Source organism: Mus caroli, unplaced genomic scaffold (assembly GCF_978045245.1).
Source record: "Mus caroli unplaced genomic scaffold, Mus_caroli_1 scaffold_6, whole genome shotgun sequence".
NCBI lineage: Eukaryota > Metazoa > Chordata > Mammalia > Rodentia > Muridae > Mus > Mus caroli.
This window is the reverse complement of record NW_028227261.1, coordinates 135,153,087-135,175,514: the sequence shown is the minus strand read 5'-3', so window position 1 is coordinate 135,175,514 and position 22,428 is coordinate 135,153,087. Positions and strand designations below refer to the sequence as shown.

Below are 22,428 nucleotides of genomic sequence, written 5' to 3'. Positions count from 1 at the left end.
GCTTGTATAATAGAATCTCAGGCTGAGATGATGTCACGAAGCTCAGCTTCTACTCATGTTCTTCTGTGCTAATGAAAGAGCCTAGTGGGGAAACCCCCACTCACACGAACAGACGGCCATCTTGATGTAAAAGCATGAGGTAGTTTAATGAGGGAGCTCCAGGCCGGCCAACACATATCTCCCGCAGGAGACAGGTGTTGACCACATGGTGGAGCCATAATGGCGGAGCTCCGGTTCGAAACGTATCTCACACAGGAGACAGTAGTTTCGACCCCGAGGCTTGGAAGCTAGGGGTTTTTATAGAAAAGGGGTGGGGCTGGGGGAGGAATTGGCACGGTTTCACATGATTGGTCCATTTAAACATTAACAGACTGTCAGAAGGGCAGGAGATAGGGAGGCACCAGGCCAGTCAGGACATGTAACAACGGGCCTGCCCGGGCTGTCTTGGCCTGTTCTGCTATGTTCTCAGCCCCAGGTTTTAAAGCTCACAAACAACTCTTTGGGCTATTTGACATAAATTACATGAATCACATGTCTCAAGTTTTATTTCCTTTCACTTGCAAAACAACCAATGTCTTCTACTGGCCTCCCCTCCTGTTACATTGCCTTGTAAATCATTTTCCTAGTATAGTAGCTTTCTGTGGCCACAGTAACACCTGAAAAGACCAAAGAAAGGGGAGAGAAGATGTATTCTACTGATGATTTCAGAGGTTCAATGTAAGATTTGTGAGTCATCTCTTTATGGTATTTGAGCAGCATGCAGAGAAGCTGCTCAGTCTCTGTCAATGTGGAAGCAAAGAGAGCACGAAAGGGCTAACATCTCAAAAGTCTCTTCTAGCGTATACTTCCAATGATCTAACTTCCTTCACCACTTCCCAGTAGTGCCATAGGTTGGAGACCAACAAGCCTTTAAAGGACTTTTAAGATCCAAACCATAATACCCAGGGTCAATAAAAGAAGTTGCCTTCTGGAGGTTTTAGGGGTTTTCCTCTTTCATTTGTAGTCTTCTGAGATTTACAGCACAGATTAAATTGCTTAAACAACAAAAATCATATTGTAGCCTGGATAGCAATACAGCTGAAAGCAAGGTATCAGGTTGGTTTCTGGTAAGCACTGTTCTCTGGCTTGGAGATATTACCTTCTTTCTGTGGCTCAAGATGTCCTTCCTTCTCTGTGTGCAGAGAGAACATGAACCACTCTGCTGTCTCCACTCTTCTTCTTCTTCTTCTTTTCTTAACTAATTACACTTTTTTATTGAATATTTTCTTTATTTACATTTCAAATGTTACCCTCTTTCCTGGTTTCCCCTCTGAAAGCCCCCTATCTCATCCCATCTCCCCCTGCTCACCAACCCAATCCACCATGGAGGAGCTAGAGAAAGTACTCAAGGAGTTGAAGGGGTTTGCAGCCCCATAGAGGAAACAACAATATGAACTAACCAGTACCCTCAGAGCTCTCTGAGACTAAACCACCAACCAAAGAGTACACATGGAGAGACCCATGGCTCCAGCTGCATATGTAGCAGAGGATGGCTTTGTTGGACAGCCACTCTTCTTATAAGATCGTCAATCCTGACACACTTGGGATGCCCCATTTATGACTTTCCTTTAGTTTGCTAAATGCCTCACCTCCGCATACAGTCACTTTACAAGTAGGGGCTTCAGTGCATCAATTAAGTTGGCACAATTTTCAGGCCATAATGTATTCTAGTAAAACAAGGTTTAAAATTCATTTTTAGGTTAGCATGCAAAACATAGGGTTTAATCATAACATCTTTATTCAAATGTCATTAAACCTTCTTTAAAATAAAAAACCAACATACTTTTAACAAGTATATAAGTAAATCAAGTTTTCAGAGTGTTAAAAATGGAAAAGAATAATATTAACTGAAGAAATAAAAGAAATATAGAATGCTATATTTCTTTCTTTAATTAATTGATTTATTGTTTTACACTCCAGATTTTATTCCCCATCCCCTCTCCACCCTCCAACTGTTCCATATCCCATACCTCCTACCCACCACCCTGTCTCCATGTGGATGTTCACACCCTCCACCTGACCTCTAAACTCCCTGGGGCCTACAGTCTCTTGAGGGTTAGGTGTATCATCTCTGAATGAACACAGACCTGGAAGTCCTCTACTGTATGTGTGTTGGGGGCCTCATAACAGCTGGTGTATGCTGTCTGTTTGGTGGTCCAGTGTTTGAGAGATTTGGGGGGTCAGGTTAATTGAGACTGCTGGTTCTTCTACAGGGTCGCCCTTCTACTCAACTTCTTTCCCTAAGTCAACAACAGGGGTCAGCTGTTTTGTTCATTGGTTAGGTGCAAATATCTGCATCTGACTCTTTCAGCTGCTTGTTGGGTCTCCTGGAGTGTGGTCATGCTAGGTCCCTTTTTGTGAGCACTCAACAACTTCAGTAATAGTGTCAGGCCTTGGAACCTCCCCTTGAGCTGGATCCCACTTTGGGCCTATCGCTGGACCTTCTTCTCCTCAGGCTCCTCTCCATTTGCATCCCTGTAATTCTTTCAGACAGAAACAATTATGGGTCAGAGGTATGACTGTAGGATGGCAACACTATCCCTCACTTGATGTCCTGTTTTCCTGCTGGATGTGGGCTCTATAAGTGCCCTCTCCCTACTGTCAGGCATTTCATCTAAGGTCCTTCCCTTTGAGTCTTGAGAGTCTCTCACTTCCCAGGTCTCTGGTGCATTCTGAAGGGCTCCCCAGCCTACTATTTCCTAAAGTTGCCTGTTTCCATTCCTTCTGCCAGTCCTCAGGGCTTCAGTCCTTTTCCCTCACCCAATACTAGATCAGGGTTCCCCTCTCCCCCCACATCTCCCAACCCTCCACCCCATTCACTTGAACCAAAGAAAGTATATGCATAATCTTTTTAATAAGTATGCAAGACAACACTTCTGAATGCATTCAGAAATGTTTTCAATGCATTCTTTGACTCTTTAAGGCCATGAAAATAATTTTTACTCACCCTATGTGCCTCCTAATAGGCTACCCATGTTCCAATAGGTGGTTTACATTCATCTACACAAGGCAGTACTAAGTAGACTCAGTGGGTTTTATTCTTTGATTATCCTATTCTGTTCTGTTCTGTTCTATTCTATACTTCTGTTCTATTCTATTCTATTCTATTCTATTCTATTCTATTCTATTCTACTCTACTCTACTCTACTCTACTCTACTCTACTCTACTCTACTCTACTCTACTCTATTCTACTCTAGTCTAGTCTAGTCTAGTCTAGTCTAGTCTAGTCTAGTCTAATCTAATCTGTGTATGTGTTTTGCTTGTGTGTATCTATCTATGTGTATCATGTGTGTTCCTGGTGTCTACAGATGGCAAAAAAAGGACTTTGGATCCCCTGGAACTCAAGTTAGGGACCATTGTGAACCACCATGTGGGTGCTGGGAATGCTGTGCTAGAGCAACAAGTGTTCTAAACTGCTGAGACATGTCTCCAGACCCCTCATTGGGTTTCAAAAAGAAAAGAAAAGAAAACAAAGGGGAAATTGGTAGGTGAATAGAGGAAAGTTGGAAGGGAAGTGATGGGAGAGGGTATTTGATGAAAGTTCATGTGTAAAATTCTCCATAATAATAAATAAATAAATAAATGTATTTTTAATTTTTTATAAATATATTTTAAGTAATTGTTTTTTATTTTTTTTAATTTTTTTACTTTTTATTAGATATTTTCCTCATTTACATTTCCAATGCTATCCCAAAATTCCCCAGTACTCTCCCACCCACTCCCCTACCCACCCACTTAAAATAAAAATCTGCCTATGTTTTTCCTGCCACTCTCTGAAATTTAGCATATATTGAAATGAACTTCTAACAGTAGGAACAATCTATGCTGCCATGTTTTTAATTGCCTTGTTACTTGGAAAGAATTACCTAACTTTTAATATGGTTAATCACATTCATGGGCCATTACTAAGTGACTCACAAACAAAAATCCCATCATGGTCACAAAGCCCAACAACTACAGTGTAATAGAAGGAATACTCTAAAAAGTAGATAATTAACAAGTAGACAGGAGGCAAGACTTGATGACATAAATGTATTGTGATTTGTTACAGATAGATCAAGAATCACTTAAGGTAGGAAATGATATGTCATCATATACATATGTACATGACCATATGTGCAAACTAATGTGTATAAGCAATACCATATGGATCTATAAAATGTGATCAAGAATCCAGAATCTTCATAGCACTTAGGGGTGAATGTGAAAAGGCTATAACATTTAAAGTCACAAAAATTGCTAAAAATTGAAGGCTTTATGTTAGATAACCAAATATTCCAGTAAAGAAAATCAGAATCTTGTGTCATTTCTAACTACTTTCATTCATAAGCATAATCTTCTCAAAGCAAGTGTTTTTAATCCAAATATAGCTTTTGAGAACATCTATCTTTATTTACCTTTATTACTGAAATAGGGCAAATAAAAAAATATCTGATCCTCTCTCTCCAAAATGATTCCAAGTTAGAAAACAATTCTGTTTCCCGAATTCCTATATAAAAACCTCCAAGACAGAAATAGCAGGTTTAAAGGGAGTTTAACCACCAGAGTAATTTTTTTCAATTTTTGATAAGTGAATTACTCTTAAACAGAATTTAGCAGAAGTCAAAGTTTAGTCAAGATTTCACTGAAGGAAATAAATATTACTGTTAAACAAGCCTCAAATATAATAAATCAAAGTCCAAAAATTATTGAAAGAGCAAAGGCATGTTCTATATGTTCTTTTAACATAATGCTTAAGAATGGGGAAAAATGTCAAATTCGGTGGCCTTATGAGTTTTCTTTACCATTTTTCTTTTTTTTTTTTATTACGTATTTTCCTCAATTACATTTCCAATGCTGTCCCAAAAGTCCCCCATAGCCCACCCCCACTTCCCTACCCACCCATTCCCATTCCCCTGGCCCTGGCATTCCCCTGTACTGGGGCGTATAAAGTTTGCAAGTCCAATGGGCCTCTCTTTCCAGTGATGGCCGACTAGGCCATCTTTCGATACATATGCAGCTAGAGACAAGAGCTCCGGGGTACTGGTTAGTTCATCATGTTGTTCCCCCTATAGGGTTGCAGATCCCTTTAACTCCTTGGGTACTTTCTCTAGCTTCTCCATTGGGAGCCCTGTGATACATCCAATAGCTGACTGTGAGCATCCACTTCTGTGTTTGCTAGGCCCCGGCATCGTCTCACAAGAGACAGCTATATCTGGGTCCTTTCAGCAAAATCTTGCTAGTGTATGCAATGGTGTCAGCGTTTGGAAGCAGATTATGGGATGGATCCCTGGATATGGCAGTCTCTAGATGGTCCATCCTTTCATCACAGCTCCAAACTTTGTCTCTGTAACTCCTTCCATGGGTGTTTTGTTACCAATTTTAAGAAGGGGCATAGTGTCCACACTTTGGTCTTCATTCTTCTTGAGTTTCATGTGTTTAGCAAATTGTATCTTATATCTTGGGTATCCTAAGTTTTGGGCTAATATCCACTTATCAGTGAATACATATTGTGTGAGTTTCTTTGTGATTGTGTTACCTCACTCAAGATGATGCCCTCCAGGTCCATCCATTTGGCTAGGAATTTCATAAATTCATTCTTTTTAATAGCTGAGTAGTACTCCATTGTGTAAATGTAACATATTTTCTGTATCCATTCCTCTGTTGAGGGGCATCTGGGTTCTTTCCAGCTTCTGGCTATTATAAATAAGGCTGCTATGAACATAGTGGAGCATGTGTCCTTCTCACCGGTTGGGACACCATTTTTCTTAAATATCACCAGTAAGAGCTTCTTTGATAGCAATTAAAGGTCTCCTCTCCCTGCTTTGTGTGCAGTCTAACACACCACTGACCCCCTTCTCAAACTCTTTCTATCTCCCATTTTGGGGACTTTTCTTTCTTAGACCTAGCTTTCTACTTGGGCATCCATGTTCCTTCTTTCCATACAATTCTTTAAATGTCAACAAATTCCAAGGTTCCAATCTTTTCTTGTTCTTTGCTTTCACCAATAATCTTAGCTACAGAATAACTTTCATCATCTCTTCTAGACCAGTGGCTTCCACATCAACATCTCCATCTCAGTTTTCTCCCTTCTGATATTCAGACTCAAATTCTCGACTACCTGTATACTGAATGCCCTTAAAGAGATCTTCATTCTATGTTCATGCCTACAGTGTAACATACACTGACTGTTTCTCTTACAGCTCCATCCTAGATGCCTATGTGGAGTCACAAGTATCCCTGCAGCCAACTCAGTTTCTTAGAGCACCCATAACAAATGAGCACAGAACAAGATGCTTAAGATAACAGAACTTGATAGTTCAGGATGTAAAAATTTCAAACCACAGATAATAGAAAGGTTTGTCTTTTGGGGACACTGAGGATGAACAGGTTGTAAACTGCTCTGTATGTGTGTTCATGTATGTGTGCATATGTAAGCTGCTCTCCCTGCTTGTACTGTCAGCTGGCAATACATGGTCTTTCTTGGTTCTCTCCAACTTCTGCTCCTGTCATCACATGCACACATGGACTCTTTTCTAGCCACAATATTTTTCTCAAGCATAGTTTCTAAAACAGCTAGTGATACCCTCTTTCCTTAGAATTCTGATATGATTTCCCATAAATGTCTATGAATCTTTCAGTTATCTATAATTTGAAAGCCTAGGTTTAAATTTTTATTTCACTTTACAAGACCACAACAATGTTTGCTCATGTTATTTTATTTGTCTACCCTTTATATAATGAAGTGGTATTCATCCTCTAAAGTTCAATTTAAATATCTCCTTTAAGAACTTATTTGAGGGGTTGGAGAGATGGTTAAGAGCACTGGCTGCTCTTCTATAGACCCAGATTTCAACTCTGACCACATGATGGCTCACAACCATCTATAAAGAGTTCTGATGCCATCTTCTAGCATACAGGTATACATATACTCAGAACACTGTATACATAGTAAATAATTAAATCTAAGAGAGAAAGAGAGAGAGAGAGAACACTTATATGAAGACACCATCAACCCATTTCATCTCACCATAGGACTGGTCATCTTAAATAAAATTTATGTATATAACATGTATGCACATATGTATGTGTATATAACACGCAATATTATTCTGCCATTTAAAATAAAATACTGTCATTTGTGACAACATAGATGAACAGCAAAACACAATGTTAAATAAAATTAGTGAGGTACATATGGATGAATGGCACATGTTCTCACTCATGTGGAGATTTAAGAAATTACTGTTATAGAAGTAGATAAAAGAGTGATCACTGAATAAGGGACACACAGATAGAGAGAAACTGGATGAGAGAACCCCAGACATAGTTATGTCAGTTATATCAGAAAATCTAATGCTAATGATCTATACATAGTAGATGAACATTGTTATGAATAATTAGATGTTTAAAAATTCTGAACAGAAGACATTAGAAGTGTTTAAGGAAGTTACAGTGAAAACCCCCTCATTTTAATCATTACAAATTATATACACACGCTGAGTCATCACTGCACCCCATAATCTGTATAATTTTACCTGGTAAAATTAAATTAAGTAAATGAAACAAAATAAATCTGGAAATACACCTTTAATCATTCTTTTGTGATAAGCTACAATGGTGACCTTAAACTGGAGAACTTTTTAAGATTTTATTTATGTGTAGATGTGTGCATGTGTCTGATTGTGAGCATGCACACATGTAATCAGGCACTCAGAGGCTAGAAGGCAGTGTCAAATTCCCTGAAGTTGCACTTACAGATGCTTGTGAACCACCCAAATCAGGTTCTCTGGAAGATCAGCAAGCTGAGCTATCTCCCAGACCTGTCTTAAATATGATACTTCAGTACCCGCATGTAAATGTTAAGTGTTTATTTCCTATCTCATTTTCCACAGTTAACTACTTCCCACATCAATATTGAAAGCCTACATTTACTACCCAGGAGGCAAGGACCTCTGCAAACCCTGAAACAAGTGTCATTTGTTCAATTTTAAGCTATGAGTACACCTTTGATTAAATTAAAGTAATGAGGAATTATTACTAAGACGTTGATGAAAGGGGATAAAATTATAATCCTGTGGCAATTCCTCAGTCAGCTGGAGCTTATAGATATTCAGGAAACGAGAAATATTCTCCTCAGACGTCAGTGTTTGAAACAGACATTTTGACAATGTAAGTACCTGACTTTATAATTAATGACCCAATAGCAGTCAGCTTTGCTTTTTTATAGATCTTTAAAGCAGTGAAGTAAATCAAATAAGGTCAAGCAAAAGGTATGAAGTAGCAGTTTGATTGAATAAGCAATTATTAAAAGTCTGACTTGTCCTCAGTCTTCTGGGGTATAAGGAAAAGACACTGCCCTTGACCTTGGAGGGTGCATAAATGATGTTATCCACATACGTTCTCTAATACCGCTTTAACCAATGACCATCACGTTCTTGCCTTCAGAACTATATCTTCGATGCCTCCAGGGTAACATAAACATGACCCTATTACTCAGCTCAGACACTTTGAATTGAATACACATTCAATTGAACTTCTTTTTTTTCCCCCCATGCACCTACTACAGACAAACAGCTATATTATAGTTTAAGACTTAATGTGCCTGTGGTGGTTTGAATGAAAATGGCCCTCATAGGCTCACAGACACAGGGGATCCATCCCATAATCAGCCACCAAACCCAGGCACTATTGCATATGCCAGAAAGATTTTGCTGAAGGGACCCTGTTATAGCTGTCTCCTATGAGGCTATGCCAGTGCCCGGCAAATGCAGAAGTGGATGCTCACAGTCATCTATAGGATGGAACACAGGGCCCCCAATTGGAGAAGCTAGAGAAAGCACCCCAGGAGCTGAAGGGGTCTACAACACTATAGGTGGAACAACAATATGAACTAACCAGTACCCCCCGGAGCTCGTATCTCTAGCTGCATATGTAGCAGAAGATGGCCTAGTCGGCCATCACTGGGAAGAGAGGCCCCTTGGTATTGCAAACTCTATATGCCCCAGTACAGAGGTATGCCAGGGCCAAGAAGCAAGAGTGGGTAGGTAGGGGAGCAGGGCAGGGGGAGGGTATAGGGAACTTTTAGGATAGCATTTGAAATGTATATAAAGAAAATATCTAAAAAAAAAAAAAAAGAAGAAGAAGAAGAAGAAAGAAAAGAAAAGAAATATGGCCGGGCAGTGGTGGCGCACACCTTTAATCCCAGCACATGGGAAGCAGAGGCAGGCAGATTTCTGAGTTTGAGGCCAGCCTGTAACAGCCAGGACTACACAGAGAAACCCTGTCTCGAACCCCCCCCCCAAAATAAAAGAAAGAAAAAGAAAAAAAAAGAAATATGGACTTAAGAAGATGTATGGCCTTGTTGGAAGATGTATGTCACTGGGGTTGGGCTTTGAGGTTTCAACTGCTCAAACCAGATCCAGTCTCTGTCCCTCTGTCTCTCTGTCTCTGTCTCTCTCTGTCTCTCTCTGTCTCTCTCTGTCTGTCTCTCTCTGTCTGTCTCTCTCTGTCTCTCTCTCTGTCTCTCTCTCTCTCTGTCTCTCTCTGTCTCTCTCTCTGTCTCTCTCTCTGTCTCTCTCTGTCTCTCTCTGTCTCTCTCTCTCTCTCTCTCTCTCTCTCTCTCTCTCTCTCTCTCTCTCTCTCTCTCTCCCCCCACCCTTTTCTCTGCTAATCCAGATATAGAAATCCTGGTTCCTTCTCCAGCACCATGAACACCTCCATGTTTCCCACCATGATAATAATGGACTAAACCTCTGAACCCATTAGCCAGACTCAAAATATTTTCATGGTGTCTCTTCACAGCAATAGAAACCCTAACTAAGACAGCCCCCCTCTCCATAGGTTCTTATGTGAAAACCTGGTCTCCAACTGGTGGCACTGTTTGAGGAAGTTGTAGAACATTTTTAGGATATGGAACATAGCTGGAAGAATCAGGTCACTATCAGGAAGCCTTGAAGGTTATACTCACCTTTTAGTTCTAGTGGTAACTCTTTTTCTCTTGGTTCAAGCCACTTGAGAAAGTACGCACAAACTTTAACCTCTGGAGGGGTGATCATGAATTGTAATCATAAGGAAGGAAGGAAAATAAGATGGGCATCATGGCACATGCCTTTAATCCCAGGGCTCAGGAGGCAGAAGCTAACAGATCTCTGAGTTGAAGCTAACTTGGACAACATAGTGAATTCCAAGGCACCCAGTCCTACAGAAAGAGACCCTGTGTTAGAGATAACACTGAAGGAGGAAGCTTGAGATAACCCCCAGCCCAGGGCCACATGGCACGGTGAGGGGCATAGCAATCCTGAGATAGCCCTAAACACCCAGAGGACAGGGTACCACTAGAATGAGCAAGTATGTGGCAGAGAGACGGAAAGGAATGAGAAGCAGAAGAAGGTATGAATAATGAAAAGAGGTGACTACACCACCTAAGACCACCATGAGATTCTGGCTTTATAGCTACCAAGGGCCAAGTCTGGGTCCATGGCCCTGCAGCAGAGCTAGCCCTGACCCTTGCCCAAGAATCCTGGGACAGCAGGCCCTGAAGAAGTGAGAGCATGAGTGCTGGCCCTGCCACTTGCCTGCTCTGAAGTGGCAAGGGCACTGGGAGATGCAATCTCCACCTGAAGCACTGCGAAAAGCTATCCCTGGGGGTCATGACAGCTGGAGAAATATTCCTGCCCCTCACAGGCTGAAGCACTTAGGATATCAAGAACTCGGAAAAACAAAACAAAACAAAACAAAACAAAACAAAACAAAACAAAACAAAACAAAACAAAACAAAACAAAACAAAACAAAAAAAGAACTGCACCTTGCCTGGGCAGTACAATAGAACTAGTCCTGGTAGCAAAGGTGAAGGTGAGCTACCTCAAAGGGCATGACAGTGACAGAGCTGGCCCTGAATCTTGCAGATTGAAAGCCCCAGAATCTCCAATGGCACAGGGCAACAACAGGATATCTGAGAGGCGTCCCAGTGAGAATCCAGTATTGATAGTGTAGCAGAAGCCAGAGGCCTGGAACCAGACCAACAACTGATTGCAATGAACGTGTGCCAGTAAAAATGTATGGACAAACTATGTACTGTGTGACACACCCTGCCAAACTACAACTTCTACAATGAATCTTTTTTTCTTTTGTAGGGGAGGTTGCAAAAAGGCAGAGGGTGGATATAAAGGGGCAGGGGGATGAGTGGGGTTGGGGTGCATGATGGGAAACTCACAAAGAATCAATAAGTTAAATGAATGAATGAATGAATGAATAGATAAATAAATAGACAAACAAACAAACCAAAGAAAAAGGAAGGAGGGAGATGGGTAAGGGAGGGAGGGATGGAGGGAGGGATCTAGAGCTTTTACAGATACATACATTCATGGAGCTTTGGGAAGAATCTACTTTCATATTGTCAAAACTCAGATCCTAAAGCCTGTTTTCTTATTATCAGTTCAGAAGTCACTGTCAGCCTGGTGGCAACCTCCTGAAATTATGATCAATGACCACCTTTAACTTTGAAGACCACCAAGGGGTAGGGAATTTCTAGCCAGTAACCTCCCTACACTTCAAATCCCTGACTTTCTGTTCTGCTGCATTCTGTTGTCAGCCAGAGAAACTGTGTTTTCAGGGGTTTAACATGATTATATCAGCCTGATATACCATCTCATCTTGATGTAAATCATGCCATTTAGCATTTGCTAACTCTTGCAGAAAAACACACATATTTGTCATCCCTGGGGTTATGAAGTCATAGTGTCATCTTAGATCCTGCCTATCATACCAACTTTGCTTGTAGTGACAGGGATTATTAATTATAGAATGGTGTCCTAAGGTCCCATTTTGTCACGAATGACCATTTGCTGTTTATACAACTGTAACTTTTCCAATAGCCACCAATATGCCACTGGAGCAAGTGTCTACTATCTAATTGTTCAATGGCAATCTATCTTACGCCAGAAATATTTCCATTTTAGTTTTGTGTTTTTGTTGTTTTATTCAGTTGCAAAAAGGAGATACTAATAATCTTGAATACATAAAGGAAAAAACTTTATGTGTCTCCTCCTCAGAGGCCTATCACCATTTTTTCCTTATTTAGCTTTAAGACCAAAGTGCTTGAAACCTCAATTATAAATGAATATACTGATGCCCACCTACACAACCTAGTGGAAAGAATGCGTGAAAGGACTGCTCTCTACAAGAAAACATTGACAGAGGAAGAAAATTTCCCAGAAGCGGAAGCCAGCTCTCAGACTGGTAAGACATTATCCCTTCAAAGTACTAGCAAGAAGGAAGTTATAAAGGAACATGTGTTTGGCCAATTATTCAGCTTAGAACCCAGAAAAGCAGATCTGAGACAATAATTTTAGATACATCATATTAGTTTCTTTTGGGAGAGATTCAGACGTCTGAGAATAGCAAGAGACAAACAAGGAAATTAAGGCGAGGGCACATTAGTGTGACCCTGCAGGGCTGGATCTAGCAGAAAAATAAGAAGAGGAAGAAGCTAGGAGGATGTCTCAGTAGTTAAAGTTCATGCTTTGCAAGAATAAGGATCTGAGTTCAATTAGCAGAACCCACGTTTTTAAAAAGCAGTATTGTATGGAGCATGCTCAAGAAAAATTTGAGATGAAGAAAAACATAATGAGCCCATCATCAATACCTGCTATGAGTTCTATTGTTAGTGCTAAACAAAACTCATGCAAAATGCATAGCATGAACATACAAGAGTAATTAATGGAGAAAAAGAGATTTAAAAACAGTCACATAAAGGAGGGACAATTATTAATATTCTTAATAACAGAAATATATGTATGATAAAATAATAACAAAAGATCAAAAATACTATATATTATGATTGATACTTGATTAGTATGAATCATAAAGAAAGAAGAGAAATGACTGTATAAGAAGAGATAAACATCTTCAAGTGTAATTATTATGAAATGGCGTAGACTGGATGGAAGATGTATATTTAAAGTATATTGTACATTATACAGACATTGTACAGTAGTTAATGTTTGAAAAGATAATGTTGAAATAAATCATAGTTTGATAAATATATATTGAAAAATAATATTTTGAACTTTGTTTACCCATAACTGGAAAGATAAGTGTGAAATAATTTTATTCAGTGTTTTTATATATACCACGGTTCTACTTCATATTTGCGTAGATTTAGGAAGTACATGATGTCTTATAATACATATAGAAAAATAAAGGTTATTAGTTTAACCATGAGGATTTTGCTTTGGTTGTCTACATGGAAAGAAGAAGATTTTCAAATACCCTAATTTCATCAAAGCCAAATGTTTTCTTTATCAAGCTAATTTATTTTAACTAAATAAACACATTTCTTCTTTTTTTCCCCATAAAGCAATGTCTACAGATATATCAGCAAAACAAGAGAACAATTCGAAGCTAAAAGAACACCAAGACACGTTTTCTTTCAAACCCCAGAGAGTCCCAGTAAAAGAGTACCTAGGAAGAATGAGACTTCCCAGAAGCATAGACTCCTACACAGGTACCGTCGGAGGGGATCCTACAGGGACGGCCAGCAGTCACCAGAGCCCCTTTGACCCAGACAGATGGAGACAACTTCAGTTTTCCCACAGTGTGTTCTATCTTCAAAGCATAATTTAAAATGTGTGATCTGAAAAGGATTGTTTTCCTTTCTCTGTTGAAGGCAGATAAAAATACTCCTGACTGTTTTAAAACACAGGCTAGGACTTTTTCTGGCCTAAATAATCTTTAAAAATAAAGTCTCAAGGAACTTGTCAATATGAACATACACACACACACATAGACACACACACACACGTATTAATGCGTGTTTGTGTGTGTGTGTGCGTGTGTGTGTGTATACATATATATATATTTCTTCCATGGCTAATTACTCTAATCTAACAAATTCTCTCATAAAAGCAACATGTGAAGAGACTCTGGTTGCCTCAAAAAACTGGTTCTCTCTTCTTTCAGAGCCAATTTTCTTCTAGCAGGGTAAGGCCTTTCTCCCACTTACCATGGGCAGACCTTAATTACTAGGACCCAACATCCATTGTTTCAGGAAGTCCTTGCCAATGGCACATCTAAATTTTCCAGTATTCCATTATAGTGACTCCAAACGGTGGAGTTACACCCTGGAATAGAGTCAATCTAGTCAAAAGACGGAAAAAGCACTGTTCATATTTGGAAAAAGTGATGCTGGCATTCTGCTTCTTTTTGAAGCTTCTACTGAAGACAGAACCGTGTTAAATATTTAATAGAAGTTCTTACTAAAGTGCTTATCTCCAAAGTATCAGGGTCAGGGAGATGTTTCGGTCTATAGAGTGCTGACCTACCATGTAGCATGAGAACCTGAGTCTGTATTCCCAGCACCCATGTAAAAGCTGGTCTTGATAGTGCATATTTAATCCTAGCAAGTGAATCGAAGAAGACAACTAGATTCCCAAAGCTTGATAGCTAGTCATTCTAGCAAGTGGATGAGCTAAGAGACCATGTCTCAAAAAATATGGTGGGAACTGGCAGTTAGACACACATGTCAGCCTCTATTCTCTCCACACCAGTGCAGACATGAACACATCACACATACAGACAAACATGGTACCTCCATTTGATCAGCCTAAGAAACTTCTTAGAGTGCTTATATAATGCTATAATGCCTTTGGCATGACATCAATTTGTTCTGCTAGATCGGGTCTATCTCTTGTGGCTCCTGCTTGTCACCATTGCGTATAACTGGAACTGTTGGCTGCTACCTGTGCGCCTCGTCTTTCCATGCCAAACACCAGATAACAGGAACTACTGGATTATTACTGACATCATATGTGATATCATCTACCTTGGTGATATACTATTGATCCAGCCAAGACTCCAATTTGTAAGAGGAGGAGAAATTATTGTAAGTAGAGTTTGGGAAAAGAAATTGGCAAATGAACAATGTCTAATTGGACTACAAAAAAAAATCTAAGTTTGAAAGATTGTTTCATTTAATGTTTGTCTTTCTGTGGGTAGAATGTTGTCAGTGTCTCACTATTCTAATTCATCTATCTTGTCATCTCTCTGATACTCTGTCTTCCATTGGATCCACTCTTTTGGTAAATGATTCTGCTGGATTTCTGTATGACTAAATGAGCTTTCTAAAACACTTTTTCAGAATTCTCTTCATTGGATTCTTCTTTCATATCCTCTATTGATATCCTTTGTTCAGCTGGTTCTTTGTATTCTCTTTGAATTAATTTGTGAGTTTATTTTATCTTTGATTTAATTTAAACATTCTTATGATTATCCTTTTTTTTTAATCTTGTATGAAATTTTGCCTAACTCCGTTTAATTGGAATCCTCTTCTAAGGACTTATTTTTATAGAGCTTTTATTGCCTTGTTTATAATACACTACTAGATTAGAATATGTGAATCTGGGGTTATTTTGATGGTTGAGTTGTTATTATCTGTTTTCTTTCAATTAAAGGGTTTCAATGTTCACTGTTCATCTCCTCTGGACTAAGAATGTAGTCCAATAGCTAAATTTGACCCATTTACTCCGGGAACCTGGTAGAATGCCATAAAACAGAGTGTTTACTGCAGAATATTTATTGCAGAAACCACACATGCTAGATGGTCCCATTGCGGCTTAAAACATCATCTCTTATCTTCAATAACTATTAGGAGATAGTGGGGAAAATGTAGTGTAGAATATACTAAAATCAGACTAGAGAGGGGAGATAAATGTGGGAAGGATAAATATTAGTGCTACATTGGAGGGGAAAAAGAAAAGTAGATACAATGGAGAGTTGAAGTAGTATAGGGATGCACAGAGTTTAGGGTTATTAACGCTGCAGAAAACTAAGGTTAATAAGTAAGACGAGGAGGGAATGAGAACAGAAGAAGAGATGAGTTAAGGATGACAAGTAAAACATATATGATGTTTATAGAATGGCTAGTAGACAGTATACAGTCTGTCCTCACCCTTTTAATAACTGTAATTTCACTGTACTACCCATACAGGTGGCTGCTGAGCATATGTATATTCAAATTTTACAATTAAATAATGTGAAAATGCAAAATTCCCAACCACACTTTATCCATATTTCTAGTGTTCAACGTCATGCCACTACTATGCTATATTGCAGTGCTTTGGAGTACTGTTCTAAGCTTCACTAGTAGAAAGTCATGGAAACCACTGAGAGGCTTTGGGCTCTCCTTCAGGGGTCCAGCCACAGGGAAGAAAACACATACCTCTCCATGAGCAAATTAAAAGTCCACGATTGTCTTGCTTTGTAATGAGTATCTTCTAATCTACTTCTTTTTATTTTTGACTTCCCAAATCCATCACTTTCCGTTTCTCAGGATCAAATGCAGCAGCCTACTTCAAAAGCCAAAATTCTTACCTTTGAGAAAGTATATTCTTCTAGATTTATTTCCCATGTTGGAATTTCATAGTCCATCTGCTTTTCAGAGCCTTCTGTATTAGCCAGAAAGAAGGGCTCCCCCCAGATGATGCCTGTGACTCCCTTGTCACAAAATCCTATGAGGATTTCATAAAATGTGCCTTCTAAGATTGGAGTATGAAGGGTTAATTGCAATAATGCTGAGCAATACAGAATCATATGTATTACTGAATAAAAGACCAGGCTTCTTTAATCCTGAATATTTTCTCCTGAGTCTTCAGAAACTCTTAAGTTTTCAAAACTATGAAAGGAGTAATTTTATTAATTCTTATTTTAAAATTTTTGTTTTCTGAGACATGTGCCCTATATTGAAGTTTTTAATTGAAAGAAATTCTAAAGGCAATAATAGCCAAAGCTGTAGCAAATATCTATTTATAATATTATAAATATTATTAAGTGAGATTTCAGAACATGAGTTCACTCATTCCCCAAGCCCAGAGCTCACAGCAGCTTGATGGATGATGATGGTGGTGGTGTAAAATGAGAGAAATACAGCATGCATATGTGTGTGTGTGTGTGTGTGTGTGTGTGTCCACTAATTTCAGCCTCCATTAGATGCACAAAATCAATGTTTGACAAATGGAAAATGACAAAATTACTAAAAGGAGACTTTTATTTTCAATTTCCTAAGAGATGTTTGCACACAATAGAGTGTTAAAACCATGAAAAGTAATCAATAAAAACACACTAGATGGGCTCTATTTAAAATGCATTACCATGAGCTACAAACTCAGAGCAGGAACTAATTGCTTTGTTTGTTCAAAAGAAGTTTAATGGTTCCTTTAATTTAGAGTGGGTAGTTTGAGCCTTTGAAAGTTGATTACATTTGGTACAAAGTCTATGTACACTGAGTTCCAACCTGAAGGTCTTAGTACACTCAACTACACACTCTTACATTATGTTATACCACAGAAGTGTTCTTTCATCTATTGAACAAATATTTAAATGTCTACATATGCTACCTGCCTTCTAACCTAAAACCATACCTGCCTTCTAACCTAAAAACATATTGTATTTAGTTAATACATGTAACACCAGAGCTGGAACATGGAAATATTAACTCTGTAAGTCTTTTAGGAAAAATGGTGAAATGCAAACAGCCACAATGAAAGGAACCAGGAAGTTTACATGTGTTCTATAATTATTAACAACATCTTCTGAAAATGATGCTGTATAGAGAACAAAACACCAACACAGATACCTCATTGTGAAAATTCTCTTATATACAGCCAAAACCAAGTTGACAGTGGGTTTTCTGTTATTTACATGAGTATTTCTTGTGTGTACCTATGACTGTGTGCAGATACATGCACATGGGTGCCTTGGTGTATGTGGGAAGGTAAAAGGACAACTTGCAGGAGTTAGCTCTACCCTTCTGTCATGTGGACTCTGGGAATTGTCTAGTTTTAGTGAGTGTGCCCTTAATTGCTTAGCAAACTCACACGCCTAGCTCTGGATGTTGAATATGAGACATAGTTACAACTTTTGATTGACAAAATTCACACAAAGGATCTGTGGAAATGCCTAGTGCCAAATAAAAACCACATCGGTTAGGTCCAGGAAACAGCTTGGCACACTCAACCTTCACCATTACAGTTTATAAAAGCGACCTGAAATTTCTTTATACTCAAGATATTTTGATAAAATCTAATTTATTTAACTTTAATAAATAAAACATAAGCTAACTATAATACCTAGAAACAAATAGGCTGAGCGGTGGTGGTGCACGCCTTTAATCCCAGCCCTTGGGAGGCAAAGGCAGGTGGATTTCTGAGTTCGAGGCCAGCTTTGTCTACAAAGTGAGATGCAGGACAGCCAGGGCTATACAGAGAAACCCTGTCTCAAAAACAAAACAAAACTAAAACAAAACAAAAAACAAACAAAAAAAGAAACAAACAGACCAGGGGTCAAATTTTACTACTAAAATTTACTAAACTAAATTATCTCTCTTCTACTTCTACTAAATTAAAATTAGTTCCTAATTTATAAGCCTATAATAAAGGTTGAATAAGATGATATGTACACATACCCCAAGGTATGACCGGTAGGAGTTAACTACCAGGTAAATTCAGTGAATAGACATGAACATAGTTACTATTCCCTTCCTGTCTCCTTAGCTGCCTTTATTCAATAAATAAGCATCCACATATTTACCATTATTCCTTCTCTGTGTCTTTAGCTATCTTTCTCACCTGACAGTGAGTTCCTAAAAGATGGGACCAGTGTTCTATCTCATTTCCTATCTATCCTTGGAATTCAAGGATATTAAAGACATCTTTCTTTGAGTAATTCTTGCACTGCATGTAATATTCTTTTTTATGTGCTCTTTTTGGTTCTATATAAAATTGCAGAATTGTTGATCACACGAGGTAAATTATGACTAAGAATACTAGCATCTGAGTAAAGCAGCCTCTAAGACTATCTGTTAGGACAGAATTTAGATGTAATTAGCATACCATTCCTAAGGTAAGCTTCCCCTGAAGAAATGCCTTCTGCATAGTAAGCAGGCTTGAAAGAGAGAAGGAATTAAATAGGGTGACATTTTAAAAAGTAAGTGCCTAATTGTCACTAGTAAACAGACTGATCCTCATAAGGCTAATGGTGCCAAATTTACTTAGCACTCAAAAGAACAGGGATTTTAAAATGGCTAAATGCCACTTCCCTTTAATCAAGCATTTTTAGCGATGTTTACATTTATTCAATCATGGAATTATAGACTCTGAAAGGAAAGGTATAAATGTGAAAAAAAAAAAAACTCCCCGGTTTTTGGGAGAACGCAGTATTTCAGTTTAGCAGCTTGCCCCGTGAATCATGTCCATGTGTCCGTATTAGGGCTTTGACAGAACTGACTGATTTTACTGACTTTCTTGGCACAAAATTTATAAGACTACCAATGAAACCTGTCTGTGTCTACCTGTGAATCAATAATCCTTTGTTCTTCATAGTACAAATCATATCTTGCACATATCTCAATGTATTTCTATGGAATTTACTGTGTGTATGTGGGTAAAAGGTATAACCAAAGTAGGGGGAGAGGGACTAGGAACTGAGTTGACTGGAAAATTGGGGGGAATGATGTGGTACATGTGTGATGTATATGTGTGTTCGTGTTTATGTGTAATCATGTGTGCATCTGCATGTGTGTATCTGTGTGTGTCTGTATGTGTGTGCATGTGTGTGTCTATAGTGGGTATCTTTGTGTATTTCTGTGTGTGTGTCTGTCTGTCTGTCTGTCTGTCTGTGAGTCTGTGTTTGTGTCTCTGTGTGTATATCTATATATGTACATCGAGGCCAGAGGTTAATGTCAGGTGTCTTTCTGCAGTTGCTTTTCACCTTTATTTTATAAAACAGAGTCTCTCACTAAACAGGAAGACCATAGATTTGGCCACACTGGCTAGCCACTGAGTGTTAGAGATTTGCCCATCGCTACCCACATCCACACATGACACTTAGTCTGTAGACACATGCTACTGTGACCACCAACTCGGGTTTTCATGCTTGTGTGGCAGGCATTTTACCAAATGGGCCATCTAAAAAGCCCCAAATAATTGATCTTTAACATTACTTGGGGACAAAAATCTTCCATATTAAAAAGCATGGATGGTTAAAGGATAAATATTGGTAGACAATGACGCTGCTTCTGAGTGCCCACGTTCTAATAGTTACATCAATTAACAGTTTATAGGAAATTACTTCCTACCTATTACTGAAATATGTGTGTGCACACACACTAAAATTACTAAAATGCTAGAATTAATCATTTTAGGTCTCACTGTTAAAGAGTCTTTCTACCTCCATAGTGCATAATCACACATAGATGTACCAACTGAGCACCTACTGAGGTTAGACACTGTCAGGAACTGAGAAAAAAAAAAAGGTCAAAGATGTGTGTTCAATGTTTTACAAAGCTCAGCATGAAGAAGAAACAAACCGAAGAAATACAGTGGACCTCTATATTGTATTAACACAGGCCATCCTGATGGATAGTTGGTAATAGCCATACCCTTCCAACTTTGCAATACAGGAAACGTGATCTGGGCTCCAAGAACAAATTCAGGACAGATGTTCAAGAGGGAAGCTGACTCATTTGAAGAACTGTGAGAGAGAGAAGGATAAGAGAGGGAGAGAGAGAAAGCAGAGCCTGGTATACTATAAAAAGGAATTTGAGGGTTTTTCTTTTTTTTTCTGAAAATCATGCAGTGTCATAAAATTTGACATAAATAGAGATTAAGTGCTCTAATTTGGGGAGATCATTGTCCGGCATTGTGCAATGACTAAGGAGAAACAGCACTTAAGAAGTCAGGGAAACCACTGCCAAGAGAGAGACAGAACAGACTTGAGAAGATTGGAGAATGATCCAAAGTTTGGCTTTACTGAGTACACCTCCTGTATGCGATGTTAGGGGAGGAGGTAGAGATTTGGTGTGATGGTCTTTGAAACTACAAACATGGATGAGACTTTTCAAGGAGTAAATATAATAAGAGAACATAACAAAATTTTGAGGTATGCTGCATTTTTAATGGCCATCTTATGGGTTCAAAAGGGGCACCCAAATGCTGGACCTTAAGCAACTCAAGCAGGTCGGCCAAAAGGGGCATTTTTGCTCCCTTGCAAAACAAAATCGTGAAAAGAAAGGAGTCCAGAAAATGCCAAACATTAGAAAAATCTTAGCCTTCTCTTGGTGCCTCTATCTCTCCATCTATTCAATATTTACTAAGTTCTTAGAACGTTCCAGACACTGGTTTACACAATTGTCAAAATCAGTCCTGTCCTCAAGATTACAGTTTAGCCAGGTAGAGTGGTTTTAAATAAAATACCCAATGGGAAGGCAAGATGGCATTTGACCCTCAATCCCAGGTAAGATGGTAAAGGAGAACTAACCTCACAACCTTGTCTTATGATCTACACACATACACAGAGATGCATACAGATAAATACACACAAACACATCATATAACCATATACACAATGATAACATTTTTTAAAAGACCCAAGAATTACATGTATCATATCAAAATACCTTGAGTTCTATAACACAAATGTTAAGTGTAAAAGGGCTCCTGTGGGGACTTTGCACTGTTAATTTTGTCAGTATGAAACAAGTAGGAAGACAAATTATCACCAAACTCTTATAGATTAGGGACGACTATGAGGAGAGGAGGTAGGTTAAAGGAGTATGGCTGACTCTCCTGCAACTCCTATGTTAAATAAGAGGACAACAATAAAAGGGAAACAAAACAGCTTCCATGTTTGTGTGTGTGTGTGTGTGTGTGTGTTCACTCTTGATTTGGTTTGGTTTTTTTGTGATTTGATTTTTATTTGTTTATTTGTATATTTGTATGCCTATTTTGTATGTCTATTTGTATTTTCATGTTTTGGTTTTTGTTTCTTGATTTTTGGGGTGAGAAGAACATAAAATTAGGTGTATGTGGAGACAGGGATCTAGAAGTAATGGGGGGAAAGGAAATGGTCAAAATATACTACATAATACTTTTTAGTTAGAAGTAAATAAATAAGTGAAATTAATGAAAAGGATAAAAGCACCATGGGCATCTGTGTGGTTTTAAAATGCAAAATGCTGGAGCTTCACAATAGGCTGAGGTTGAAGAAAACTCGTAGAGAGAAATAATTATTAAAAAAAGTAAAAAGTAATAAATAAAATTTCTGAACCTAATCAAAATACAAATGTATTCCAGGTAGATTCAAATGAGCTGAAGAGGAACTACAGGAGTTCTACAAAGTTTCGGGTAGGTGACTCACAAATATGTCCAGAAGGGTTTAAGCAAAACCATCTTCACTTTAAGACTCCTTGCTATAAGTATGTTGTCTTCTTGTAACAAGCATCACACAGACCTGATGGTGTTTTATTAGGAAGCAGCAAGTATTCTTGATACTCTATTCTCCATACTTCATACTACATCCATTCCCTTAGATCTGCAAATTTGGTGTTAAATATGTAAAAGCCAAAGTCAGGAAA

At 38.5% G+C, this 22,428-nt stretch overlaps 1 protein-coding gene across 1 annotated transcript in view; it reads left to right on the top strand.

The window, feature by feature from the left end:
- The window catches only part of Cngb3 (cyclic nucleotide gated channel subunit beta 3), a 211,722-nt gene that overhangs the window by 75,854 nt on the left and 113,440 nt on the right, over positions 1-22,428 (top strand). The window contains exons 3-6 of the mRNA XM_085838484.1: positions 12,103-12,260; positions 13,381-13,527; positions 14,696-14,904; positions 22,148-22,198. Of these exons, the coding sequence (XP_085694610.1) occupies positions 12,103-12,260; positions 13,381-13,527; positions 14,696-14,904; positions 22,148-22,198 (565 nt within the window). The remainder of the gene's footprint in view (positions 1-12,102; positions 12,261-13,380; positions 13,528-14,695; positions 14,905-22,147; positions 22,199-22,428) is intronic.